This window comes from Lates calcarifer, linkage group LG9 (genome assembly GCF_001640805.2).
Source record: "Lates calcarifer isolate ASB-BC8 linkage group LG9, TLL_Latcal_v3, whole genome shotgun sequence".
NCBI lineage: Eukaryota > Metazoa > Chordata > Actinopteri > Centropomidae > Lates > Lates calcarifer.
In genome coordinates this window covers 14,099,533-14,123,573 of record NC_066841.1, presented here as the reverse complement: position 1 = coordinate 14,123,573, position 24,041 = coordinate 14,099,533, and the positions used below count along the sequence as shown (strand labels likewise).

The following is a 24,041-nucleotide window of genomic DNA, read 5'->3' as shown; positions in this document are numbered from 1 at the left end:
TTACGGTGAAATGTCTCTGATGGTTCTCATTAACCTCCATTAAACAGTTACTATATTTTTCTTGTCTTGGTCCTCTCAGCATCTTTATTACTCTGTATAATTCTTTTCTGTCAGTGTTTATTTTTCCTTCTCTGTAATTTGTCTAACATTTTACTTTAATTTCATCATTTACCCCTCTGATCTTACTTTCTTCTTGCTTCTTCTTCTTCATTCTTAAATCCATTAATCCCTGTTGAATCCGTCCTCGTGTCAATCCATGCTCTATCTGTGGGTTCTTCCCATCCTTCCCAATAACTAAGCTCCATGAATTCTTGGTCACCCAGCGACACGCCGATCATCTCACTGGAGCCCTGTGACATATCCTGCTGCGATGTCACCCGACTCGGAGGCCTCAAACCGACGGTCTTATTAGATCTGATTTATTTGATGGGGCTGCTGGAGGAGCAGGGGTGGCTGGCGGCTTATCCAGCCCCCAAAAGGAAATACTCAGAAGAGAACCCGAAAGAGGGTGAGAGCTGTCCAGGATGAAGACGCGTCAGATGAAGTCAGATGGCTGACAGAAGATGAGAGGAAAAAGTTTAAGGATCAGAAGGTTGGGACAGACCCCTCTGTAACACAGTCCTCAACCAAAGATTCCACAAAGATCGCAGACCATCAGGAGCTGACCAGCCCATCCCTACCTCACCAGACATCCCAAATCTCCAAAGTGGATGCCTTTGCAATTGAACTGAGAGCAGTTAGAGTCTCATATCTTCTTATCGGAGCTTTGAAATCCCTTACTGTCATTTTTAGCTGTGAGAAGCTATCAGATTTGCTTCTGGTGCCTAAACATGACCCTTCCAACTCTTCAGTGAGCCCCCCTTCCAGCCTAAACTCTGACCAGGCAAAGCCCACCAGCAAACAATGGGATGAGAGTGCTGAGCTGAGATCAGTGCTGCAGTATGTGGTGCAGAGCATGGTGAAGTGGGCAGTCAGGCCCTGTCCCATCAAACAGAGCGTGTCTCTTACCGACCTGGAGAGGGCTCAGGTCATGATCTTCAAAGGAGCCCTTAACAGACTGCAGGAGGACAAAGAACGCAAAGGTATCTAAATTTATGGATTAGATTTGATGGTTATCTTTGTTAGGTTTCTGTGTTGCAGAGCTTTAGAAATTTGGACCTGTGTCAGACTTAAGTAACAAAAATTACAACTTAGGGCTTGAGTTTGACTTCACAAGTCTGAAACTTTCACTTTGTGAAGTCCAGAGACAGTTTATAAATAAATAAGATCGTGACATGTAGATCTTGCTTAGCCACACAGCGTGAATATTTAATTATCAGCCTTTGCATTGAGCGGACTTGGTTGACCTTGGCTGAAAGTAATTATTGTATTGTAATTATTGTTTTCATTATCAGTTAATCTGCTGATTACTTTTACAATTTGGTCCACAAAACATTAGAAAATGATGAAAAATGCCCAACAGAGATTCCCAGAGCCTACAGAGACATCTTTTTTTTTTTTTGTTGGAGCAACAGTAGAAAACCTAAAGATATTCTGTTCACAATAATGTTAAGACAAGATGCAGCATCATATTCTCACATTAGAGAAACTGGGGCCACCAACTGTCAAATTAAGTGAGATCAACAAATCTCGGCAGCTCTAGTTCGTGTGTAAAAGGTCCAGCCTATTAACACATGAAAGACTTCAATCTTGACTTGCAATTTGCTCTATGAAGAGTTGTGACTTGACGTAGACAGGTGCACAAGGACTGAAGTGTCACACTGACAGACTAACGCGTTTGTTGTGCTGCATTCAGGGGTACAATCAAACTCACTACATTCTGCATTTCTTGCAGAATCAGGCCACCACTTGTCCTCTCAGACCATCTCCAAGTCCTCCAGCTCTGTGTCCTTGTACAGCGCAGGTTCGGAAGGCACCGCCATCTTTGGCCAATCAAACAGAGCCTCTGCCTCATCCTCTAACACCGACTTGGCATCCTCACTGCCAACAAACCTTCAGGCAGATGGCCTTGATAACTTCAACCCTTTCCTCCCCATCAGCCTCCTCCAGTGAGTATAGAATGGGTTCATTATGAAAAAAAATATTCATTTGCTTTTAACTGTTGGTTGAGTAAGTCATACTAAAAGATGAATACCACACATTCTCAGACATTTCTTGAATGGACACAAACACAGTATCTGGAATCATGGTCAATTCTGATGTTACTGATTGCTACAGACCTGTATCTTTTGGCAGCAGCAGCTTTTCTGAAGTCCAGGGAATGGGTGAGTTAGGATCAATATGAAAAAAGAGAGTGAGGATTCTGCTTGCACTGTCTTCAGTCTAGGCTGCAGCTCTGCCTGCTTGTTTCTCTCCTAACCCAGCCAGCTGACCAGAGTGTCAGTGTTGTTGCTGCTTTCAAGAGGCAAACAAACAAACAGTTTCAGGGTTATGTAATAAAACAGAATAAAATCAAAGGCCTCCAGGGAGGAGAATTTTGACAAGAATAGTACCAAGCTCTTTGCCAAAAGACTCCCACAGTACAAAGCACATATTGTGCCATCTTCTCTGAGTTACCAGGCGTGAGCAAAATGTGGATGTAAGAGGATACATGCTTGAGTTATTGTGATTTTTAGGCATCTAATAACAGGTTAAATAAGACTGACCTTATGCTTTTAGATAATTAAAATTCCAAAGGTTTGTTTGGGACTGAAGACTGGTAGATTAGCAGCACTTGCACTGCATACACAGTAATACTGTATATACTGTATCTTCACTCCTTCCAGGCACATGGTGCTAACTCGGTTCCCTACACTTACCGGCCTGGTTAGTGCTCCCCCTGTTCTCCACCCTTGCTTCAGCCTGGCCAGCTCTGCTTCTTGTGATGCCTTCACAGAGCAGCAGACTAGCTTCATGGAACCAGGTCCCTGCAGCACACAGGCCAGAAGCAGCCTGGGTAAGAACAAACGCAGAGACTTTAATGGGGGAAAAGCTGTCGGAAGTCAACACAGCAGTACGAAAAAGAAAAAAAAAAAAATCCTCTAACTTAATTTAACTGATAAACAACACAAATGTTTTTTAGAGAATAGCTTTGTAAATTGCTGCAGAATTGCAGGTCAGTTCAGTTTTTAACAAACTTTTTCCCCATGCTGGCTCCATAATTAAACATGCTATTAATATAATTTGAAAATCATTTAATTCAGCCAGGCTCTTGTGTTATCATAACAGGAGGACAGTAGAACGGTGATAAGTCATTGAAAACTGTCTCTTGCATGGTCTTATATGTTCAGCTATTTGTCACAACTTATCCACTGCTCAAAACAGCATGTGTTTTGTTCTGCTACTGGACAGGTATAATATAAAAATTATTGACTGCATGCATGACACAGTTTGTGCACTTAACATGCTTGAATGGCACCATTTTTTTCATTGTCAGTTATGTTGGTGTTATTTTTGAACATTGCTGGGAAGTGCATTTAACTTAAGGGTATTGCACTGACTTTGATATCTCCCATTAGGATTAACAGGCCAGTTAATTGTTGGGTGTAATCATTCACTAAGGATATGAATGGAGAGGCTTTTCTGCCTGTAGACTAATAAAACAGCCTAAACTGAGGAAAAGACTTAAAACAAAATGTGAAGATAATTTATCTGCTAAATTCCACAGCAGTCTACTTGTATGAAAACTTCAAAATGAAGCTTGTGGGCTTGTTTTTGTTTTCTGTTTTTTGTGTACTTTTCCTTTTCTCCTCAACCACCAGAACGGACACAAATGTTTGTCACCAGTCGGTTGCTAGAAATGGGATTCTCTATGAGACATATCTACTGGGCCATGGAGGCAGCAGGTACTGCTTTGTGGAGTGTGTCTGATACCACATAACTTTTGCTTCATGTGCTTTCTATTTTAAACATCTGTCCGTCACTGTGTGCTACAGCCTTCTAGTAGTATTTTAATAAGAAAAGTACAGGTTATGTGTGGAAAAAAAACATTTTCTTTGATAAAAGATTTCATTTATCAATTTTAGGATGAACACACTGCTGCTACGTAGAGTGGACATAACCTTTTTTTTAAATTCAAAAATAACAAGAATCAAAATTGCAATTACCATATTTTTGATACATATTATTAGTAGGGTGTTCAAAGAGAGTGTTTTCCTGCTTTTCTGCCTTAAAACAATCTGTACCTCAGAGACTGCACCTACTAGGGTGATTTTAGTTGGAGAGTCATCAGATTTTCCCCACCTCCCACCCCTCATTTCAAAAATGTTGCTCTTTGATTTTATTGCAAATTTCAGTTTTACTAAAATGTTGCTCCCAGGAGCTTCTATGGCTACAATCAAAAGTTGAACAATTAAAGGTTTTGGTTCACTTATGGCACAGGTTGTATTACAAGCATGTGGACAAGTAAGTGTATATTTTCACATTTACACGTAGCACCAATATATACTGTCATCCTTTTTATCACTTAACCGCCCCCCCCCCCAAATTATCCAAATTTAATGCCTTTCTCACTTACTATATCACAATTTTCACACCACTTGTCACACACTGTATTGTCTTACCTTAAATAGTACACAGAGGGGTGATCATGTGGTGATGTCCAACATGACGTAGCAGAGTCCGACAAGATGTATCAGTGCAACACTCCATGATCCATCCTTTCTTTTTGAACTCTGACAGTTCAACTTCCCTGTGGTCCCTCCCTGATGTAGCAGGTGATTTGGACTCTCAAACCATCGAAGTGTTGGCCAGCTGGATGCTAGAGCACCCCCTGACTGAGGAGCAGCAGGCAGTTGAGTCACCTAGACCGGAGGGCGTTCCTGAGACCCCGTCCCCAGATGGGCCAGAGACAGTGCAATGTCCTGAGCGCCCCACCAGTCAACCCAATGAAAGGTCAGGGATTTCAGGAACATACTGACATTTTGCAGCTGGCACTGTTTTGTTGTTAAAAATGCAACAAGGATTTTATTTTGTTTACAGCCTGTTGCCAGGGCTGGACTGGATTGAGAGGGAGAACTTCCTGGATGTCCACCTGACCAGGAACAGACCACCTCCAGCACGGCGCAGACGCTCAGGACCAACTCAGAGGACCTCATTCCGCAGGGCAGGTCAGAAATGAAATGTGAACATGGTCTTGAAACATTGTAATTAATTGTGATTTAAAAAAAAAAAAAAGATGAATCTAAATTCACATATGTACTGTATACTTAACTCAGAAAAATAATCTTTTCAGACTTGCCGTCACCCAGCCCCCTCCCACAGCTGTACCAACAGCACACAGCGGTCGGTGAATGGCCGGAGCAGGTGGAGTTTCATCCATACTCTGCTGAGGAGGAGTCGGAGTTGGGCTACATGGATGACCCATACCATGAGGAAACCTATGAGGACCTGCTCACTCCTTCATTCTTCAGCTTGGAGAGAGACACACTCCAGATAGTGGAGGTGACACAGTATCAAGAAGGCTGAAAGACACAGACAAAACAAAAATCTAATTTCAGTTAATTTAAGAAATATATGACATGATTTGAAATGTAAAATGGCAAACACTTTAATCAAACACTCAGATTAACTTGTCGCAAGTATCACATCATTAGGAAAAAATAAATGAATGGCAAAAATGAAGTTTCATTTTAAGAATCTGAATATGCACATACTGATTTTATAGTAGTAATCTTATCTTATGACCCTTTTTTTAGGCTGGAGAAGAACACAGTCAGATGGTGAAGTGTGAGCTGTGCAACACCCTTACTCTGCAATTCAACAATCATATAAAGCGGCGTCACCCAGGTTGCGGGCAGAGCGCTGCGCGAAAGGGCTACGACAGCACCGGGGCCTACGTGGATGTTTGGTTCAAAGGGGAGTGTGGCTCCAACTTTCCCTTCTACCTCCTCTGCAGCTCCTGCAGGGAAAAGTATTTGGCTGCAAACCTGAGTGACACAAATTCTAAATATGAAAGGTAAAGCAGATGCGTGTAAAATGGTGTCGGTTTCTTGTTCTCATACTGTTAGAAATACTTGGTGAGATTTTGATGTTGGGAAATGTAACTGGTTACAGTATATAGCCTATTATTTATCATTGTTTTGTCCTCCTTTTGCTTTTAGGATTAAAGGTCTGACATCTGATTTGATTGGCCACTTGGACAGCACATCTGATGGTAGGGAAGAGTACCTTTGCTCCAAAACAGAATAAGTCATTTGGTTTATTTTCTTATGATATTAATGCTACTTATGTTTGCTTAGATGATTGGGAAATGAGCCATCATGATGAGTGTGATACAGACAAGCTGACAGGACTGGAGGACTTTGGGCTGTTGCTGAGACCGCTGGGGCTGACTGAAAAGAAGCTGGTACCAGACCCCATTGCCTTTACTGAACCAGATCCACTCGGAGCTCGGGTTTACAGCTCTGCTGACCCAATGAGAGCAGTAGCTCCCAAAGGTACTGGGAGATTATTCTAGTGATTAGTTGTAGTCCAGCACTGATGAGTTCAAAAAGTGTCTCAAAATATATTATTCAGAAAAGTATTAGCAGTTCAATCAGAATTCCAGAAGATAACACAGATAAAAAATATGTTCTTTGACATTTGTGCATACTGTGCAATTTGTGTAATATGAACAGAGGTAAAACTGTAAACTGTAAAACAATTGCATACAAACCTGTACATTAAAGAGCAGACATATCCATGGGAAAAGGACAGGGCAGGGGTTGTATTTGATTTTCCTGTCACTTGACTCCAGCACAGTGTGACACCAAACCAATCCCTCATCACTATAATAAAAACTGTAGTATCTGCATACCTCTGAATATTAAATTCCTGGTCATATCCAAACAGAGCAGAGGCCACATTTTACTCAGTGTTTTTTTTAACTGTCCTCTTGTTCCTGTTGCAATGTATGTTTCTTTCACTTTATCTTTGATGAAAGATTTAACCCAACACACACCCACCTTCCCTCTGAGCTTGTTGGCAGCATCTTCAATCCATCCACAGTCAAACTTACTTTACTGCAGCATAGTGACTCATTACTCATTTTTCATATTTGGGCATCTGAGGCACACACGCTCCCAGCTGTTCCAGTGATCCAGTATTTCTTTCTTTTTTTTTTTTTTAATTTATTTATTTGCCTGACCACACCAGAGGAATAAGTGTGCCATGGTTTTTATGCACTGTCAGATGCTTAACATATGAGTTTAACCAGATGTATCAGGGATTTTTCCTATAATTAATAGAATGCTATTTCTTTTTTCCACACCAGGGAATGCCCTTGTTGAGCAGAAGACCTCTCTAAGCCTTCGGACAGCAGGCGGTATCACTGAGGGACTCTCATGATAGACTGAAAGCTTTAAGAAGAGTCACCTCCACTGCACAGATTCTGCTAGCTTACAGCATGGTGATGAGAGCCCTGTCTCAGACTGCCTCAAGGTACAGTTCGCTCGAACAGAATATAGCCTTGCCTTGCTCCTTCACCAGTTCACTGTGGTTTCAATAGTCCTCTTTTATCTTCCCCACCAGTGCATCTGTGTGCAGCCAGTCCAATGGATTAGAGTCCCTGGGTCTGGCAGATATCCGTATCCTGGTGCGTTTGATGACTCTAGCAGCAGGGGGCAGGGCTCATACCTGTGTGGACAGACAGTCAGGTGTGAAGGGGCTGGCAACAGAACGCAACAACTCCACCTGCCTCAGCTTCCTTACCTCAGCCATCGGCAGCGTGGTATCCCATAGCCCTATTGCTTACAGACAGCTAGTGGAGATATGCACTCAGGTCAGTTTTTTTTGGTCAATCCACCATTTATAGATACTGTATATGCTAATTACTAACAACAGGCTGTATTATAGAAAATTCTAAACTGTGAATATCCATAATAATATTGCTTGTAGGACTTAATGGCAGCAGCTACAGGGGTGAACATTGGGCCCATGAGTGACCCACAGCAGAGAGGTTGTATGAGCACCAGTCTAACAGCTGCAGCCCAGGGAGCCCAGCAGCAGAGGGACTACAATGACCAGACACCTCCAACATTTCTGGTCACACAAAGTCTGGTGTCCCTGCTGACTGAAAAGGGTGTTCACTGTTACAGCCCAGACAGAGTGGATCACGAGACTAATGGTGAGAGGGAGTAGTTTACTAAGTAGTTATATGTAATTATTTATTATAGTGCTGGAAATCTCGAGATTTTGTTATTCATAGTAGCTCTCCTCTGCTTAACCTCTGCTGTGTCTGCCTAACCTAGATACAGGAAACCACGGGGTGTCTTCTTCGTCCTTGCCTCCTTCCCCTTTACCCCACTTGAATGCCAGAGTGGGCCCTCTGGAGCTGGCTAATGCATTGGCAGCATGTGTCCTGTCTGCCAGGCTGACCAGTAAGCACCGCCAGTGGGCAGCACAGCAGCTGGTGCAGGCCTTGGCCGCCACAGGAAGGGACAGTCCTAATCGTCCCCAGACGTACAGCGACCTGGCTGGTGACTTACGCAAATGTCCTCTCAAGAGGCTGGAAGGACATTACAACAAGGTGGGGGACTTAGAGTAGGTCAGTCAGTTCAGTACGATTTATTTGAACAATTTGCATTATAACAATACTTACATGTCACAGCAATATGTTTATGTTTACTTTTTAATACAAAAAATTGCTCTCCGTTGTTCTGACACCATGAGATGAGACAGCTTTTAGTTGGTTCCATTGCCTGTATGTATGATCAAGTCTAATCCAAAAAAAGTCTTTAGAATTTAGAATATTAAAAACTTACAGTGCACAGCAGTAAGTGGTCTATAAATCATCAGGGCTAATATTTCCCCATGAATAATGACAAATGTAGTAAAAGTATCTTTGCATTATTTCTGTTCTTTACAGGTGGCTAGCTGTTCCTGGAGCAGTGAGCAAAGTTTGCTGGCTACATGCTCTCAGGACAAGGTGGTGCAACTATGGAACATCAGCCAGAACACAGTGGAGTTACAGACCACCTTCTCCTGTATCACAAGGTTATTTCTGCACAATCTGCATTTTGTTTTGATGCTAATTTTTAAAGGATATCTGGTTATCTAACTACCCAAACCTTCATTTTTTACATGGGTAAAAAAATATAAAAATTCAGTTTACAAAGTCTAATATAGAAAAGACATACTTTTAATGAAAACATATGTGAGGCTTGATGTTTCTTAACATCTCAGAGAAATTTCAAGGATTGGATTTTAAATGCAAATTTTCCTCTCTTTGACTCTCTCCAGTAAGACAGACAGATCAAACAGTGAGAGGGCCGGTAGATGTCATCACATGTCTCCTGTTTACTGGAGTACAGGGGGAAACTTCTTGGCTGCCCCTGAGAACAAACACATCAACATCATGAACATCAGGGGTAAGTCTATGTGTCTTTTTACTTGTCAGATTTTATTTGTTGTTTTATGTCCTATATTGCAACGTAAAAAATAAAAAACAGTATCTATAAAACGATCTATTGTATTATTGTAAATAGTTGCTTTAATTGTGCTTTGAATTAAAATTGTAGGTAGATTGTTTTTAAATGAACAGTTTGATCAAGTTCTGCAAAATTTAAATTGAGACATCATTTGAACAATTGATCTAATCTAATTGTTACCAAACTGAGAACTTACTGAATGCCTACCTTCAGGCATATTGTAAGACACTTAAAAATACTTTGCTTAGAAGAATAATTTGTCTGATATGGTTTTTCCAAACCTAAAAGATTTAAGGTGAGCACAGAAGGACTTTACCCCCTCAGCAGATGTGTATGTGTCAAACTCTGGACCTACATCATTCGGCAGCAGTTTTATGTGGATGGAGACTTTAGATGGCTAGTACTTGGAACAGCAGTAGCTACAATTTGAATTTTTATGTCATTTTACAGGATCTCACTGTCATGTGGAGGCCCAGGTGTCTCGGGTCACGGCCCTTTGCTGGGCTCAGACATTCAGCTTGTGGGTTCTTGACCAGCCGGCGTCCTGTAAGAACAGGGCTGCTGAGAGCCTGTTGGTGGGTCGTTTGGATGGATCCCTCTGCTGGCTGCAGGTCACAATGCAGGAAATAGAGCTGTATGTGAAGAGCACTGAACTCACCCACTGCCACAGGAAAGAGGGTAAGAGGCTGCTATACACACTGTTACTTACCCTAATGGAATGGCATGTTTTTCATGAAAATGCAATGTAATGCTATGTTATGCTACGCTAAGCTAGTCAACTCCCGGCTCTATCCTCATATATTTAGCATAAAAACATGAGAGTGGTACCATCTAACTTGTGCATCTCTCAAAATATCAGCCTGACTGATGCTCTCCCCTGATTTCTCCCAGCCCCCCAGTGTGTCGCCTGGCACAGTGAGGACAAGCCTTTTGCAGTGGGCTATCCCAATGGAAAGATCCTTTTGGCCACAACTGACACCTTTGAGAATGAGCAGCCTGTAGTACTGTCTGTCTTCCAGGTTTGTCTGCAAAGTATACTCCATATTAATTTTAGCTGCAGTTTGCTGAAGAGTGCTACAAAAGCGAGCTGTATGGACACCCAACTAGGTCTGCATAGGTGATTCTATTGACTCCTTCCTTTCACTCTACAGGATAGTGTGAGTTCTCTAAAATGGGACCCCACAGGACATCTGCTGCTGTGTTTGGGCAGGTCAGAGGTAGCGAAGATACTGGGACGCTCCGGGGGCACCTGGGTGACCCTGCACTCCCTCATTCACACCAGCACTGTAAACATCGCTGAATGGTGTCCACTCGCTGGCAGAGCACCTGATCCCAGACTGATGATGGCTGTGTGAGTTTGAATAACTCATTCTTAATCCTTTTTCTGAATATTTTGCCTCTTTTGTTTAACAAGCTTGGAGAAGGATGTAGTCAGCATTAGTGAAAATCTTTTTTCTTTTTTTTTTTCTTTTTTTATCTCCAATGTTTCTGTAGAGGTTGTCAGAATGGGTCTGTGTATGTTTGGACACTGCCACAAGGGGGTACCGTTGTGTCTTTGCCCAACATACTGAACAACTCCTCAAGCCAAGATAAAAACAGTGATGTCAAGGTCAGTTTGGGTCTGCTGTTGGAGGTCCTTTCGTAGACCTTGCTCTACTAATATGAAATGATGAAAATGTCACGATTTTACGCACCAGTTTATTCATAGTTTGACTTTAGCAATTTTAGATCATGAACTTACCTGTCTCTGTTCCTTTTTACAGCAGGACAGTGCAAAGTGTGTGTTTCTCCTTCATGGCCACATTACAGCAGTGAAGTCGCTTTCATTTTGCTGCAGTGGATTGGCGCTGGTTTCTGGAGGGATAGGGGGACTGCTCAACCTCTGGTCCTTACAGGTTTGAAAACAATATTTACTGCTTCTGCCACTTTCTAATCTGAATTTAGTACAAAGATCACTTACTTAATGATCAACATTTCCAGACAATTCAGCTGTTATTGTGCATTACTCAGGAGTCAGACTCCCCCTGTCTCTGTGCTTCTTGCAGGATGGTTCAGTCTTACAGACTGTTACAGGTTTGGGTTCAGTCGTCAGTACTACCTGGATACCAAACTTGGGCGTAGCTGCCTGCTTCGGGAGGTCGAAAGGTAATTTGGATCTCTCACAACTTTAATGTCCATCAATCCTTAGTGGAGTAATTCAACATATTTGTTAACTTGTAGAGAGTTAGATTAGAAAATTGATACCGTTCTTATATCTGTCCGCTAGTATGCATCCTACAGCTACAAAATAGTCTTATTATTAGTTAATTACTAGAAACCACGTAAAATATGTTTGCAGATGCTTAATTTACAGCTGCGGTCTGTCATTGTTTCTTTCACAGGATGTTTTGTTGATCTGCTGCACCCCTGATTGGATCAGTCAAAATCATGTGCTAGCCTCCTGTCGTATGGTTCTCCGAAGCCAGAACATCCTGGGTCTTAATCGGGCACCTTGTTTGGCTGTCTTCCTGGAGAGGCTGCCCTTGCTGTTGCAGGAGCAGTACAACCATGAGCGGGTCATTAATAAAACTACATTTTTTGTTTAAAATTTGTTTAATTTGTTTGACATTTTTGGGGACATTTGTGGATGTCCATTTATGCTGGTGGTTATGTTTTGTCCCCTCTGTTAATTTTCAGTTTTAATATCCCTGTTAGCAACATTCATGTATGTTTGAGTCAACGTGAGCTCCAACTGAGACTTAATTTTGAATGTCCTCTGTCAATACAGACCCATGTTGCAGCGGGTGACCAGCTGGTCCACAGTGCCTTCCTTCAGAGCTTGGCCTCCTTGACTGTTGGTTTGTCCTTGGAGAAGCACCTGTGCCGTTTCCCACGCCCTCCACACCACACCAGTCCTGATCCCCACTCCTGCCCATCAGAGTGGAGCTGGCTTACCACCTACGCCACTACTGTCCGCAGCGCTGAGGCTATTGCCAGTGGCACTGCCTTCCCAGAATCCTTCATTGTATCAGAGTTTCAGGAGGTTGAAGACACTGAAATCATCAAGGCACTGGTGAGTAGTGACAAACCGCTTTGTGCTGTTCTTTCTTAGGAAATGGCTAAATCTGACTGAAATATACACAAGTTTCACTTGCGTACACATCTAATGAGACACTTCTCTGTCTTCTAGGACAATAGCAAGTGGAGCTTCAGGATGGATGAACAGTTGATGTCTTGGGCAACCACCAGGCCAGAGGTAACAGCTCCACCATCTTTAATCAGGACACAATACACCCTTTAAAAAGGGGTTGCCAAGCAAACAAAGTTTTTGCACAATGAGATAGATTTCTTTCAGTTGGAGAGCGTTATAATATATTGGACTTTCCATTTCATCTGCCATGTTTCTTAGGACTGGCAACAAGGGGGGAAGAGTGAGGTGTACCTGTGGGGGAACGGACGTTATGGACAGTTGGCAGGAATGGGAACCAACCTCATGATGCCTACTCTTGCACCCTCTCTATCACAGACACAACAGGTAGCAACTTTTTTTTTTTTAAGGACACAGACTTTGTCCTACGCAGCTGCTGTTTTCTGACATTTATTTCTCCTCTTTCTCTTGTGTTTTCATTATCATACAGGTTGTGTGTGGTCAGAACTGTACCTTTCTGGTCCAGTCCAATGGGACTGTATTGGCTGTAGGAGAAGGACAATATGGCAGACTGGGCCAGGGGAATTCTGATGATCTCTATGTCCCCACTATTATCTTTGCTTTTCAAGGTACATTATTCACAGAGGGCCAAAGAGCCCAAGTCTGAGCTGGTCTTCTTTGTTTTATCCACACCAGAAAGGACAAAAATATTTTCATGGCAGTTTGCATTTTGATTTAGTAGCTTCTATTTAGTCCTAATTGCTAATTAATGTTGTTTTAATTCTTGTCTTTGTAAGTTGAGCTTTACTAACTTTTTCGATTTGTGGACAGGGTACGTGGTGACTCAGCTGGTAACATCTTGTGGGTCTGATGGACACTCCATGGCCCTGACTGAGACCGGGGAGGTGTTCAGTTGGGGAGACGGAGATTTTGGAAAACTGGGGCATGGAAACAGCGAAAGGCAGAGGAGACCCAAACAAATAGAGGCCTTACAAGGAGAAGAGGTCATACAGGTAGAGATAATGTCTGCTCTGAACTTTATGATATTTTTATGCTTTTATGCTGTTGTTGGAAGTGTCAAGAAAATTGTTTTTTTTTCTTTTTTTCTGAAACTTGTCATGTTGCTTTTCTTTCTCTTCTAAGCTTGCTTGTGGTTTCCGGCACTCTGCTGTGGTAACAGCAGATGGGAAACTGTTCACCTTTGGCAGTGGGGAATCTGGCCGCCTGGGTCAAAGGTCAACATCCAACAAGATGCTGCCTGAGCGGGTGGCAGCATTAGAGGGCTATCATGTGGGGCAGGTAAGCAGCAGACTATGCTTGTTTCAACTCTTTAACAATCAAATTATAACCAATATAAGCTAACTTTGTGACCTTTCTCAGGTGTCATGTGGTCTCAACCACACTCTGGTGGTTTCCCTCGATGGCATGGTTGTGTGGGCATTTGGAGACGGGGATTATGGCAAATTAGGAACGGGTTCTTCTACAGCAAAATACTACCCCCAGGTAGGTTAATCGTTACAAAGACTCAAATTTAGGAATCCTCATAAGACAAAACATGGATTGTTTAGGTTCTCTGTTTGCTTCCCTAGAGAAAGTTGTGAGGAATACCAGAGACATGCTCATCAAAACCTCATTTATATTCATTGCATTGAGTACTTGTACTTCGTGTATTTACAGGTGCTTGTGTAGTGTACTGTAGAGTAAATATTCTTTTTGGTTGTTTCTATTTTCAGAAAGTGGAGCAGCTGTGCAACAAGGGAATTAAGAAGGTCAGCTGTGGAACTCAGTTTTCTGTGGCGTTGGCCTGCGATGGACACGTTTACACATTTGGACAAGGTACATTTCCATGTGAAACTGGTTTTGAAAAATGTTTGCAATTCTAGTGACACAATTGTTAATACTCTTGACTGTGTGTTCATTAACTTTTTAAGCACCCACAATGTTATGTCGTAACCATGAGGCAAAAATGTAGCTCTTTTTAACTGCAAATTATTTGATTGGAAACTATTAATGACCTTTCAAAAGAGAAAAAAACTCATGAAGGATTAATCTAATTTGCAAATACATTTACATACAAGTAAAATAGGTTGTAGCAATTATATTGGCCTCTGTTGCTAATCATATTTGACAAATTGGCTATTTTAGTAATTAAAAACAAATTTTCTTCATGGGTCTTTGACATGCAAAGTTTCTGAACTGTAACTGTTAACTAGGGAAATCTTTTTGACAGAAAAAAAACAAAACAATTTCAAATGTTTGTTGGTTTATTTTTAAAGCACACTCATATATGCCATTATGTTACATGCCTTCTTTCTGTTCATTCTCCAGAGCGTCTGATCGGGCTGCCAGAGTCCATGCTGAAGAATAAATCCTGCCCCCAGGTGGTGCCGTCCCTGGAGGGGCTGTTCATAGAGGACATTGCTGTGGGCTGTGAACATGTCCTCGCCCTGTCCTCCACTGGAGATGTCTATGCCTGGGGCTGCAACAGTGAGGGACAGGTAACCAGCACACTCACATATAAAATGATACACTTTGAAGTTTGTTTTCATTGCACATCAGAAGCACTCCAAAGACTGCACTGTGGTCTTTTATGTTTGCCTTCCAGCTTGGTCTGGGACACTCCAACCAAGTGAAGGAGCCCACACTCGTAACGGCTCTACAGGGGAAAAACATCCGACAGATCTCTGCTGGCCGCTGCCACAGCTCAGCGTGGACCACCCCCTCTACCTCGATGAAAAACTCAGGTACACACACAATCCTACAGTACCTGTACACAAGCAAGTACCCTTTGCATCTATAATCCATCAAATATGATACACATGGAGCTCCATTTGTTACTTTTATCTCCAGGTGGCTCTGGAAATTTCCAGCTTGGCCTTCCCCAGTCAGTACCTCCCCAGTACAACACCTTGAAAGACTGCAGCCCTGATGTCCTCAGTATGCGCCTCAGGGTACTCTACCACTTTTCTGATCTCATGTACAAGTCCTGGAGGCTGCTAAACCTGGATGCCAAGAATTCGGTAATTATTTATCCTATTTTCTGCCCTATTGCAACCCACAGAAGAAATGAGTGTTTGGAAAAAAATAGGTGGATTCTTGCTGGTGATCACATACCTCCTGCTTGTCAGTCTTATCTTTGCTTCACCGTCATTCTTTCAGTGTGATGTCTCATTCACCTCCTTCTATTTTATTTACCGTCCTTTCCTCTGTTTAGGTGTCCACTTCACGCTACAGTTCAGGGACAACAGCTATCATCCGAGGGGAGCTCAGAGGCCTTCTATCACCCAAGGTCAACACTCTGCCTCTAGTGCGCTCCATTGGCCGGACAATGACCCAGGGCAAAACATATGGGCCACAGATCACTGTGAAACGGATTTCCACCAGGTAGGGGTGACCATAATGTTCAGTCAGTTGGCAGGATCTGTATGTCTTCAGGGGTCAACTGGTTGAAAAACAGGAGGTGGCCAAAACAACATCCAACTGGCCAGCAGCAGCTGTTAGCAGAATTTCATGACTTTTATCTGCCACCTCAGTGGTTTTGCATGCTAATTTTCTTCAAAGCACCCCTTGATTCCAGCTGTCTGTTTTATATCTGTTAGTATGTGTCCATCAATTGGACTAATGATTGATGTCTCCTCTCCTACACTCTCACAGAGGGCGTTCGAGCAAGCCCATCTTCGTGCAGATCGCAAAGCAGGTGGTCAGCTTGAATCCCCTGGAGCTTCGGCTGCCGTCACGAGCCTGGAAGGTCAAGCTTGTTGGAGAGGGGGCTGATGATGCTGGAGGAGTGTTTGATGACACCATCACTGAGATGTGCCAGGTAGGATGGATCTCACACAGAGAAGGTCTAAGAGCAACAGAGACGAATATTCGCTTTATGTAAATCATCAAACTGACAATGTGCTTTCATCAGGAGTTGCAGTCTGGTGTGGTGGATCTTCTGATTCATACTCCCAACAGCTTTGCAGATGTTGGCAGTAATACTGACAGGTACACATTGTGTAGTCTTCTTTTGATAACCACCAACTATAATAGCCTCACAGTCTAACAGAACATTTCAAAAGTGATCCTTACCTCTGGCATTGGCTGTGTACCCCGACAGGTTCCTGTTGAACCCAGCAGCACTTTCAGAGGATCACATGGTCCAGTTTCGCTTCCTGGGCATCCTTATGGCTGTGGCCATTCGCACCAAGAAGCCTCTGGACTTACATCTGGCTCCGTGGGTGTGGAAACAGCTCTGCTCGATGCCACTGGTGGGGGCTGACCTTGAGGAGGTAGACCTGCTCACCTACCGCACCCTCCAAGGCATCCTTCACCTGGAAAACAGTGGAATCACAGACGATAACTTCCATGTGGTGAGATACGATGCTAATTGGCTTATTGCAGAGTTCATTAGTATTCCTATAGATCTTAAACCTTCCAAGCTGAAAGATATTTAACAGACATTTCACTCTCTACTTTCATTCATTCTCTACTCCCCAACTTCTCTCTTGTGTTACACTTCTTCCCATCCTGCCATGTCTGCTGTCTGAAGATGATCCCACTGGACTCGTTCATGGCCCACAGTGCTGATGGAAGGCTGGTACCTGTGGTTCCTGGAGGTCAAAACATATCCCTAACCTTTGCCAACCGGACTGAATATGTGGAGAGAGCTATGGACTACCGACTGCATGAGATGGATTCACAGGTATGAAGGGCTGAACTGTTGAAGAATGAGTTGGATGAATTTAGCAGAGCTGTCAAAATATCTGCAAAAACTGCTACTCATTTACAAATTAGGGAACACTGAATTCTTTAGGATACACCAAAAGTAACAAGTCTACACCATCTGTCAGTGGCTCTCCCTTGGCCCCTAATGTACAACTACCTTAGTAGCTTGATTCTACACCTCATCAGCAAACTGGACACAGTCAACCAGTCATTCACAAACTAGAACTCTTTGTTCCTACTTGACCGCACAATATGTGAAATGCTGTTTCAAGGTCAAAAACAGCAGTTGAAAAAAAAACTGACTGACGACATATCCTTGATTGATGTATACTCCCTTGCACAGGCAACTACAATTTGTCTGTACTGATTGAGCCAGTAAAAACCCATTTAATGATCAAATCAAACGTACTAAAAAAAGATTCAGAGTAGCAGTAGAGGAGGAGTAGTGTTTGAACAATAACTTTTCACTGCTTTTAATGCTGAGAAAATAGTTCCTGATGAAAAATGCTGACAGTGAGGCCTCTGTATACAGTGAAACTGGGACATGTACCCATTTTCTCTGAGCACAGAAAACAAAATTATAGTCGCCCCTTTTACATTGGGATGGAGGAAGAGCTTAAGTTAGTTAGCTGACACATCCCCTAGTCCGTCGAAAGAAAAATAATAATGATAATGAATAGTTTCAGTCACTTTTAAGCAAATAGTCATTTGTCCCAGCCTCTCAAACATGAACAGACTAAGAATTTTTTTGTACTATTTTGAGAAAATAATCAACTGATGGAATTAGTTATTAGTTGTTGCCCTAGAAGAAACTTAAACAAAAATCTTAAACTGTCAGAAAATAAAATATAGTCTCATCCTAAGTAAGGCATTAGAAAAAGACTGTTAAAAAAAACCCACAGGCACTATTATTGTATAATAACAACTTTGGTGTGGATTTCTCTGCATCTATTTTAAACATTCAGTCTGCCCACCAGTTTCCATTAGTGCTCACTAGACAGCCTGTTTGTTGTTCCTGTTGTTGTCCCCTTTATCTCATCCTATGAAGTATCAAAGCGGACGTTGTTCTCTTGTGTCCAGGTGGCAGCAGTCAGAGAGGGCATGTCCACCATCATCCCTGTGCCCCTCCTCTCCCTGCTGACAGCACAGCAGCTGGAGCAGCTGGTCTGCGGCCTGCCAGAGGTCTCCGTTGAGATGCTGAAGAAGCTGGTGCGTTACCGTGACATCACTGAGAGCCACCAGCTTATTTGCTGGTTTTGGCAGAGCTTGGAGGAGTTCACCAATGAGGAGAGGGTGCTCTTCCTACGTTTCGTCTCTGGCAGGTCCAGGTTGCCTTCCAACCCGGCCGATATCACACAGAAGTTCCAAATCATCAAGGTTGACAGGGTAAGGTCAATGCTAGCAAAGCAATGAAACTATTTACACGAACAACCACTAAAACTACAATAGTTAACGTCTTCCTTCTTATCATCTGCTCCAGCCCATCAACGGCCTCCCGACTGCTCAGACCTGCTTCTTCCTGCTTCGCCTGCCCCCATACACAAGTCAAGCTATTCTCGCTGAGCGTCTGCGCTACTCCATACACAACTGTCCCTCCATCGACATGGACAACTACATGCTGACCCACAACACTGACCCAGCGGACAGCTCTGACACCGAGGACTGAAGCAGATAGCTGAGGTTAACAGGGTGATGAATGTATCTTCTCCGATGCCATGCACATTATGCACTGAAAACACAGATTTTTATTCGCCAAACCTGTATGGTAGTGTACTATTTATATGTTGACTTAAAGATATGTGTAGTTTTGATTTTCCAACTGTGCAAGGTGTTGTAATTATTGCAGTGCTTACTCTGAATCAAAACTACAGGGATACAGAATAAAATTTAAAAAAACATAGGTGACTAAGCCACAATAAAGAAGTTAATGTGCCTGTTTGTTTGAAAATATGTAATAATTTAATGACCTGTCGCACATAGGCAGTATTATTGTAAAATAAAGAGTGTTTAAATAAGGATTTTGGTGCACTGTAGTTTAAATTTCTGGAGTAGTGTGATTAGGTAAATTAATACAAAACATGCGTGACAGGGCCATACATGGTAGCTGCATATTGTGCATAGAACAGCTGACAAGAGGAAAGTGGGAGTGTAAAAAGAGTATAACTATGCAGAGGCCAAAGAGTGAATAGATTTAGGCTAGCAGAATAAACATACTGTTGCAGGTTAGCGTTCTCAAATATGCTGACAGTAGTTTCATTTAGTGGGGCAAGTATAGTTCATTCACTGCTCTCTGAAATTTTAACCAAACATTTTGATACAATAGAGAGACTGATTTGGTTTAAGTATTGTCTCATTGTCTCCAATACAAAAGAGTGAAAAAACTGTACATTTGATTTGTCTTTGCATCCTCTTTTTCAATCAACATTTTCTATAAATATACATTAATTAATTTGTAAACAGTTCTCCTTAACTCCTAAAATCAGCTGTACTTTCTGAGGCAACTCGCTGCCTGAAAGCTCCGACAAAAATAAATTCCATTAATATCAGTGTGTTTTATAAATCACTATTTGATGATGATCAGCTCTGACAAAGACTTAATGACATTCAAACAGAATCAGAGCAGTATCCACCACCCCTTACAGCAGAAAGATTGAAGCTCTAAAGAAGTGTCTTCTATTTTTACAAGAGAAGTGTAATTGATAGTTAGTCAACCCTCTCTGAATCTTACACTCAAAATTAGGGCACCTCAGAGCTTTTGGTAGCAAAAAGGCAACAATCACATTTAGCGTTAGGGGAACAAAATCATTACTGAGAATTTACCAGTCAAAAACTCATCTGATTCATCAGGAGTGTGCTTAGGAACATGAGCTAACAATCTCACAACTGTCAAAACATTTTTATTCAAATGTTACTAAATCCTGATCTGTGTTTGACATAATGTTTTTCAGCAGAGCCTCATCCACTTCAGGCCAGTGATAAGAGCACAGATAAAAGAACACAAACACCCAAATCTGAAATGATGCGAAAAACTGGTTCAGTTTTGACAGAGAATTATGTGTTTATATACAACCTCATTCCTCATAGAAAGAAGCTGATTTAAGCCTTTTTTAAAATCACATTTCTATCTACGGAGAGCTTTCTCCAGTGAAACGCAAACTACACACGAAGCAACAACTGCCCTTATCACAAAAAGAGAAAAAGAGATCTTAATTCAGTTCCCCTGAGTCTAATGTTGTCCTGAGTCAGCACCACTGGTGTGTCTGCAATTTGTCTGTGCTGGTGAGAAGTACGTCTGCTGTGACCTTATTACCCATCTGTTTCTCTGTGTGCGGTGTGGCCAGTAAGGCAGAATTCAACCTGCAGTCAGCAGCAGCCCTGCAGCTGAGAGAGACCTCACCCTGGTCTAAATATAACCACCCATCTATCAACTTAACAAGTACACAAATTTGGAAAGGCTAAGAAGGAAAAAAAAAAAAACATAATGTCAGGAATTTGCTTCAGACATTTGGTCCAGCTAAATTAGCCTGGAATCTACCTGTTATTTCCATATTTTATGTTAATTACTATTGCAAACGTATGTAGACACAGGGGTAATTTAGATTGGAGAGGACATTACCACACTCCACCCACACAAATACAACTACAAACAAAAATATCCTGGCTGCTTGAACTGTATATGATTTAGATCTCTTTGCCAAAAACAGGATTAACTGGACCTGAAAGCAACTTTGTACCCTCTCTGCAAAAAGAACCCATGCCTTCACATTTACTTCTTTGTCTACAGCACTAGGTGCATTAATTTTACTCCCTGCTCAAGAGCATAAAGAAGACAGCACAAAGACTTGATATGGTTTGAATTGCAGGATTAAAACGTAGCTTACTGTGAAACTGAACACGTTCAAAATGAAATCCTCTCTGCATCTGAATTAGTGTATTTTCTGTCAGGGGTATCCAATCATTTTGCAGGATTTCCTCCCATTCAGATAGGAAACCTCATCAGCACTCAATCAATCATACAAGCCAAGGTCTTAAAATTCAATTCATATTTTATAAAGAGAGATATAATATTCCTGTGGTTGTAAAACCTTTATGAGATGGTAATTAGGGCTGGCAGATCAATACTGTTGACTTACGACCAGCTTTAATTTTCTTTAGCAAAGTGTGAACAGAGCTGGTTGTGAATATGTAATACTTCCTATTCCCACAGGAAGGCACTGTGGTTGTTGCACACAGATGTCCCACTGCACAAAGCAAGTTCAAGAGAGCACTGAGAATAAGCAGAGATCATCAGACATGCACGCATCCATACACACACACACACACACACGCACAGCGAGAAAGAGAGAGAGAGAGAGAGAGAGAGAGAGATCCTGTATAGCTGATGATGCATTTCACTGTCAGCTAATCTCTGTCACCCTGTTTCCCCCAGTCGGCTAATTTGATCTGTACAAATAGACGACAACATACTGGATGACAAACAGTATGTGGTCAGATTACTCAGGTAATACACCGTTTCAAGTCAGAGTGCCGCTGACGCACGCATCTCTTTGGACTGAGGCGTTCTAGTTAGTGCTAAAGAAGTGCAGCTGGCCTCAGTTTGCATCATGAAATTATTTTAAAAAGCAAGTGCTGCTCGCGTGTCACCACTCTAACTAGGCCACCTACGTTTGTCTCAACCCAGGTGCAATTCACACACAAAAAAAGTATTTTGCTCAGTTTCAAAGGGACACATGGGTATCTCCTAATTTGTCCAACCTTTGTAATCCATTTAAACAGCCCTGCATCACAGGAAGCAATTCTTTAAGATGGCATGTTTGTTATTAAGTAGACTACATGAATTAAAGCAGCACTGTGGGGGTTGACGTAATAATTCAACACACTACATGGAAGCAAGTCAGCATAACTGAACCTATAGAATCCTACTCTGCATCTACCACAACACTGTCTAGGTGTAGGACACCGTTGTGTTAACATGTTAAAGGAATAGTTCAACATTTCAGGAAATAGTCTTGTTTTCTTAGTTAGATGAGAAGATCAATAACACTCTTACATCTGTTCATTAAATATGAAGCTACAGCCTGGAGGTGGTTAGCCAAGCCTAACATTAAGACTGGAAACAGGGGGAAACAGCTCGTTATCCAATATGTCACAGCTACCCCCAGTTTAATGATAACATACATTGTAACTGCCTTATAGGATGAAAAATATAAATGATTTCTGATCATTTGTCAGTATCTTCATAGACAATTAGAAATTCTGCTTCATGTTGTGACAATGCTATGGTTAAGGTTAGGTTGTAGGCACAAAAACAACCTGGTTAGGTTTAGAGAAACATTATATTTTGGGTTGAAATAAGTCCTTTGTTAAGGCTGAGGGATTTTCAGCATCATAGTTACATTAATAACTACTTGGTCTGGGTTGAACAACAATCATGGTCATGCTTTAAAAAAAACAGAGAGCTTTACCACTTGAATGTAAACACATATTATGTTGTCTCTTTTGCCACTGAGAGGAGATGGTAAAGCTCACAACCCACTGTCATTTATTTTACTTAACTTTGTGTACAGATGCACACACAAGACATAACATGATAATTAGCCTGCAGAAGTGCTAGTGGGCTGATTTATTTTAGCTTTGGACTGAGTCTTTTCCACTGCTTCCAGTCCTTAACCAAAGCTAACCTATTTGATGCTGTAGCTTCATATTTAATGGGGATCAGAGAGGTATTGATCTTCTCATCTAAGCCTCTGCAAAAACACAGGTAAGTTTCCACTTATTTCACGACTATTCCTTTAAACAGCATCAGTGGGGGCCCTGCTAGACCCTCTGAAATCTCTACAGCAGCTCACTCGTGGCCTTAATGTAAATAATCCTGTATGTTCCAGGGCTCCTGTCCAGCTGAATCGTGACTGCGGTTTGATCAACTCAGTATACATCCAGCCACTTCCATCCCACACAGCTTCTACATTAAGTAATATTTCAGTGCATAAATTAAATCCAGGCAATGTTAACATTTTTCATTTCTTTAAATGTAAATAGACTCTGTATATTAGAGAATAACTCAGCAGTTTAAACATTAACCTTATAATAGGTGAAATAATCCAAATCTAATTTAACTTCAGTGTTTGATTTTGCAGTGAACAGCTTCCCCGTTTCCACCTGTGTTTTAGTCATATTCTGATCATGTTCATGCATTAACAGAGTAGATAATCACCATGTAGTCGACAGTCAATCTCCTCCATTTCATAAATATATAAATATCTCAAATATTCAACTGTTTGCCTTGAAAAATAACCCCAGGCTAAAAGGAAAAAAAAAGCAAGCTTGCTTGTTTCACTGAGTTTGCCATTATATTTTAGATGTCCACATAAAATGACAGTATCACCAAAGAAACTGCAAAGTCATTCAAATAATGTTATCGTCATCATCATCTTTTTTTTTCTGTTGCTCTTCAGCTCTATCAAGGTCAGAAATGCAGGGAGATCATTCATAGCATTCTTCCATAGACTCAGCTGTCATTTCATCAAAAACAAAAAGGTTTTGTTGTAAAACTGTTATTATATAGCACATTTAAAGTTGAAGGTTATAAAGTATACAAGACTACAAGACATTGAAAAATTAAAACAATAATAATACGGAGACTAAACATGAGTAATGATGGAAAATTATGAAGGTAAGTTGCGTAATGTAAGGTAAGTTATGTGAAGAGTTAAAAGGTGACAGTGATTTTTGTAACCCGAGCTTTGGAACTGTCACTTTGAGTGTCACCTGTTGTATTTAATGTGACCTGTGCTGAACAACAAGGTTTAATACCACAG

The 24,041-nt window shown here is 41.6% G+C and overlaps 1 protein-coding gene across 1 annotated transcript in view; it reads left to right on the top strand.

Annotated features, from left to right (window-relative positions):
• LOC108873974 (probable E3 ubiquitin-protein ligase HERC1) overlaps window positions 1-19,241 on the top strand; it is a 39,423-nt gene extending 20,182 nt beyond the window's left edge. The window contains 42 exon segments of the mRNA XM_051072809.1: window positions 300-443; window positions 445-1,082; window positions 1,835-2,048; window positions 2,766-2,935; window positions 3,741-3,824; window positions 4,692-4,872; window positions 4,960-5,087; window positions 5,213-5,421; window positions 5,676-5,935; window positions 6,081-6,133; window positions 6,219-6,416; window positions 7,266-7,398; window positions 7,489-7,738; window positions 7,855-8,083; window positions 8,208-8,485; window positions 8,825-8,952; window positions 9,199-9,326; window positions 9,837-10,064; window positions 10,278-10,405; window positions 10,538-10,737; window positions 10,881-10,995; window positions 11,150-11,281; window positions 11,432-11,529; window positions 11,767-11,941; window positions 12,154-12,438; window positions 12,556-12,621; window positions 12,775-12,900; window positions 13,004-13,142; window positions 13,345-13,526; window positions 13,657-13,812; window positions 13,894-14,016; window positions 14,247-14,349; window positions 14,842-15,011; window positions 15,119-15,257; window positions 15,364-15,533; window positions 15,728-15,897; window positions 16,168-16,333; window positions 16,427-16,503; window positions 16,616-16,868; window positions 17,048-17,200; window positions 18,304-18,609; window positions 18,704-19,241. Coding sequence (XP_050928766.1) covers window positions 300-443; window positions 445-1,082; window positions 1,835-2,048; window positions 2,766-2,935; window positions 3,741-3,824; window positions 4,692-4,872; window positions 4,960-5,087; window positions 5,213-5,421; window positions 5,676-5,935; window positions 6,081-6,133; window positions 6,219-6,416; window positions 7,266-7,398; window positions 7,489-7,738; window positions 7,855-8,083; window positions 8,208-8,485; window positions 8,825-8,952; window positions 9,199-9,326; window positions 9,837-10,064; window positions 10,278-10,405; window positions 10,538-10,737; window positions 10,881-10,995; window positions 11,150-11,281; window positions 11,432-11,529; window positions 11,767-11,941; window positions 12,154-12,438; window positions 12,556-12,621; window positions 12,775-12,900; window positions 13,004-13,142; window positions 13,345-13,526; window positions 13,657-13,812; window positions 13,894-14,016; window positions 14,247-14,349; window positions 14,842-15,011; window positions 15,119-15,257; window positions 15,364-15,533; window positions 15,728-15,897; window positions 16,168-16,333; window positions 16,427-16,503; window positions 16,616-16,868; window positions 17,048-17,200; window positions 18,304-18,609; window positions 18,704-18,889 — 7,471 coding nt within the window. The 3' untranslated portion in view covers window positions 18,890-19,241.
• Window positions 19,242-24,041: the final 4,800 nt, after the last annotated feature.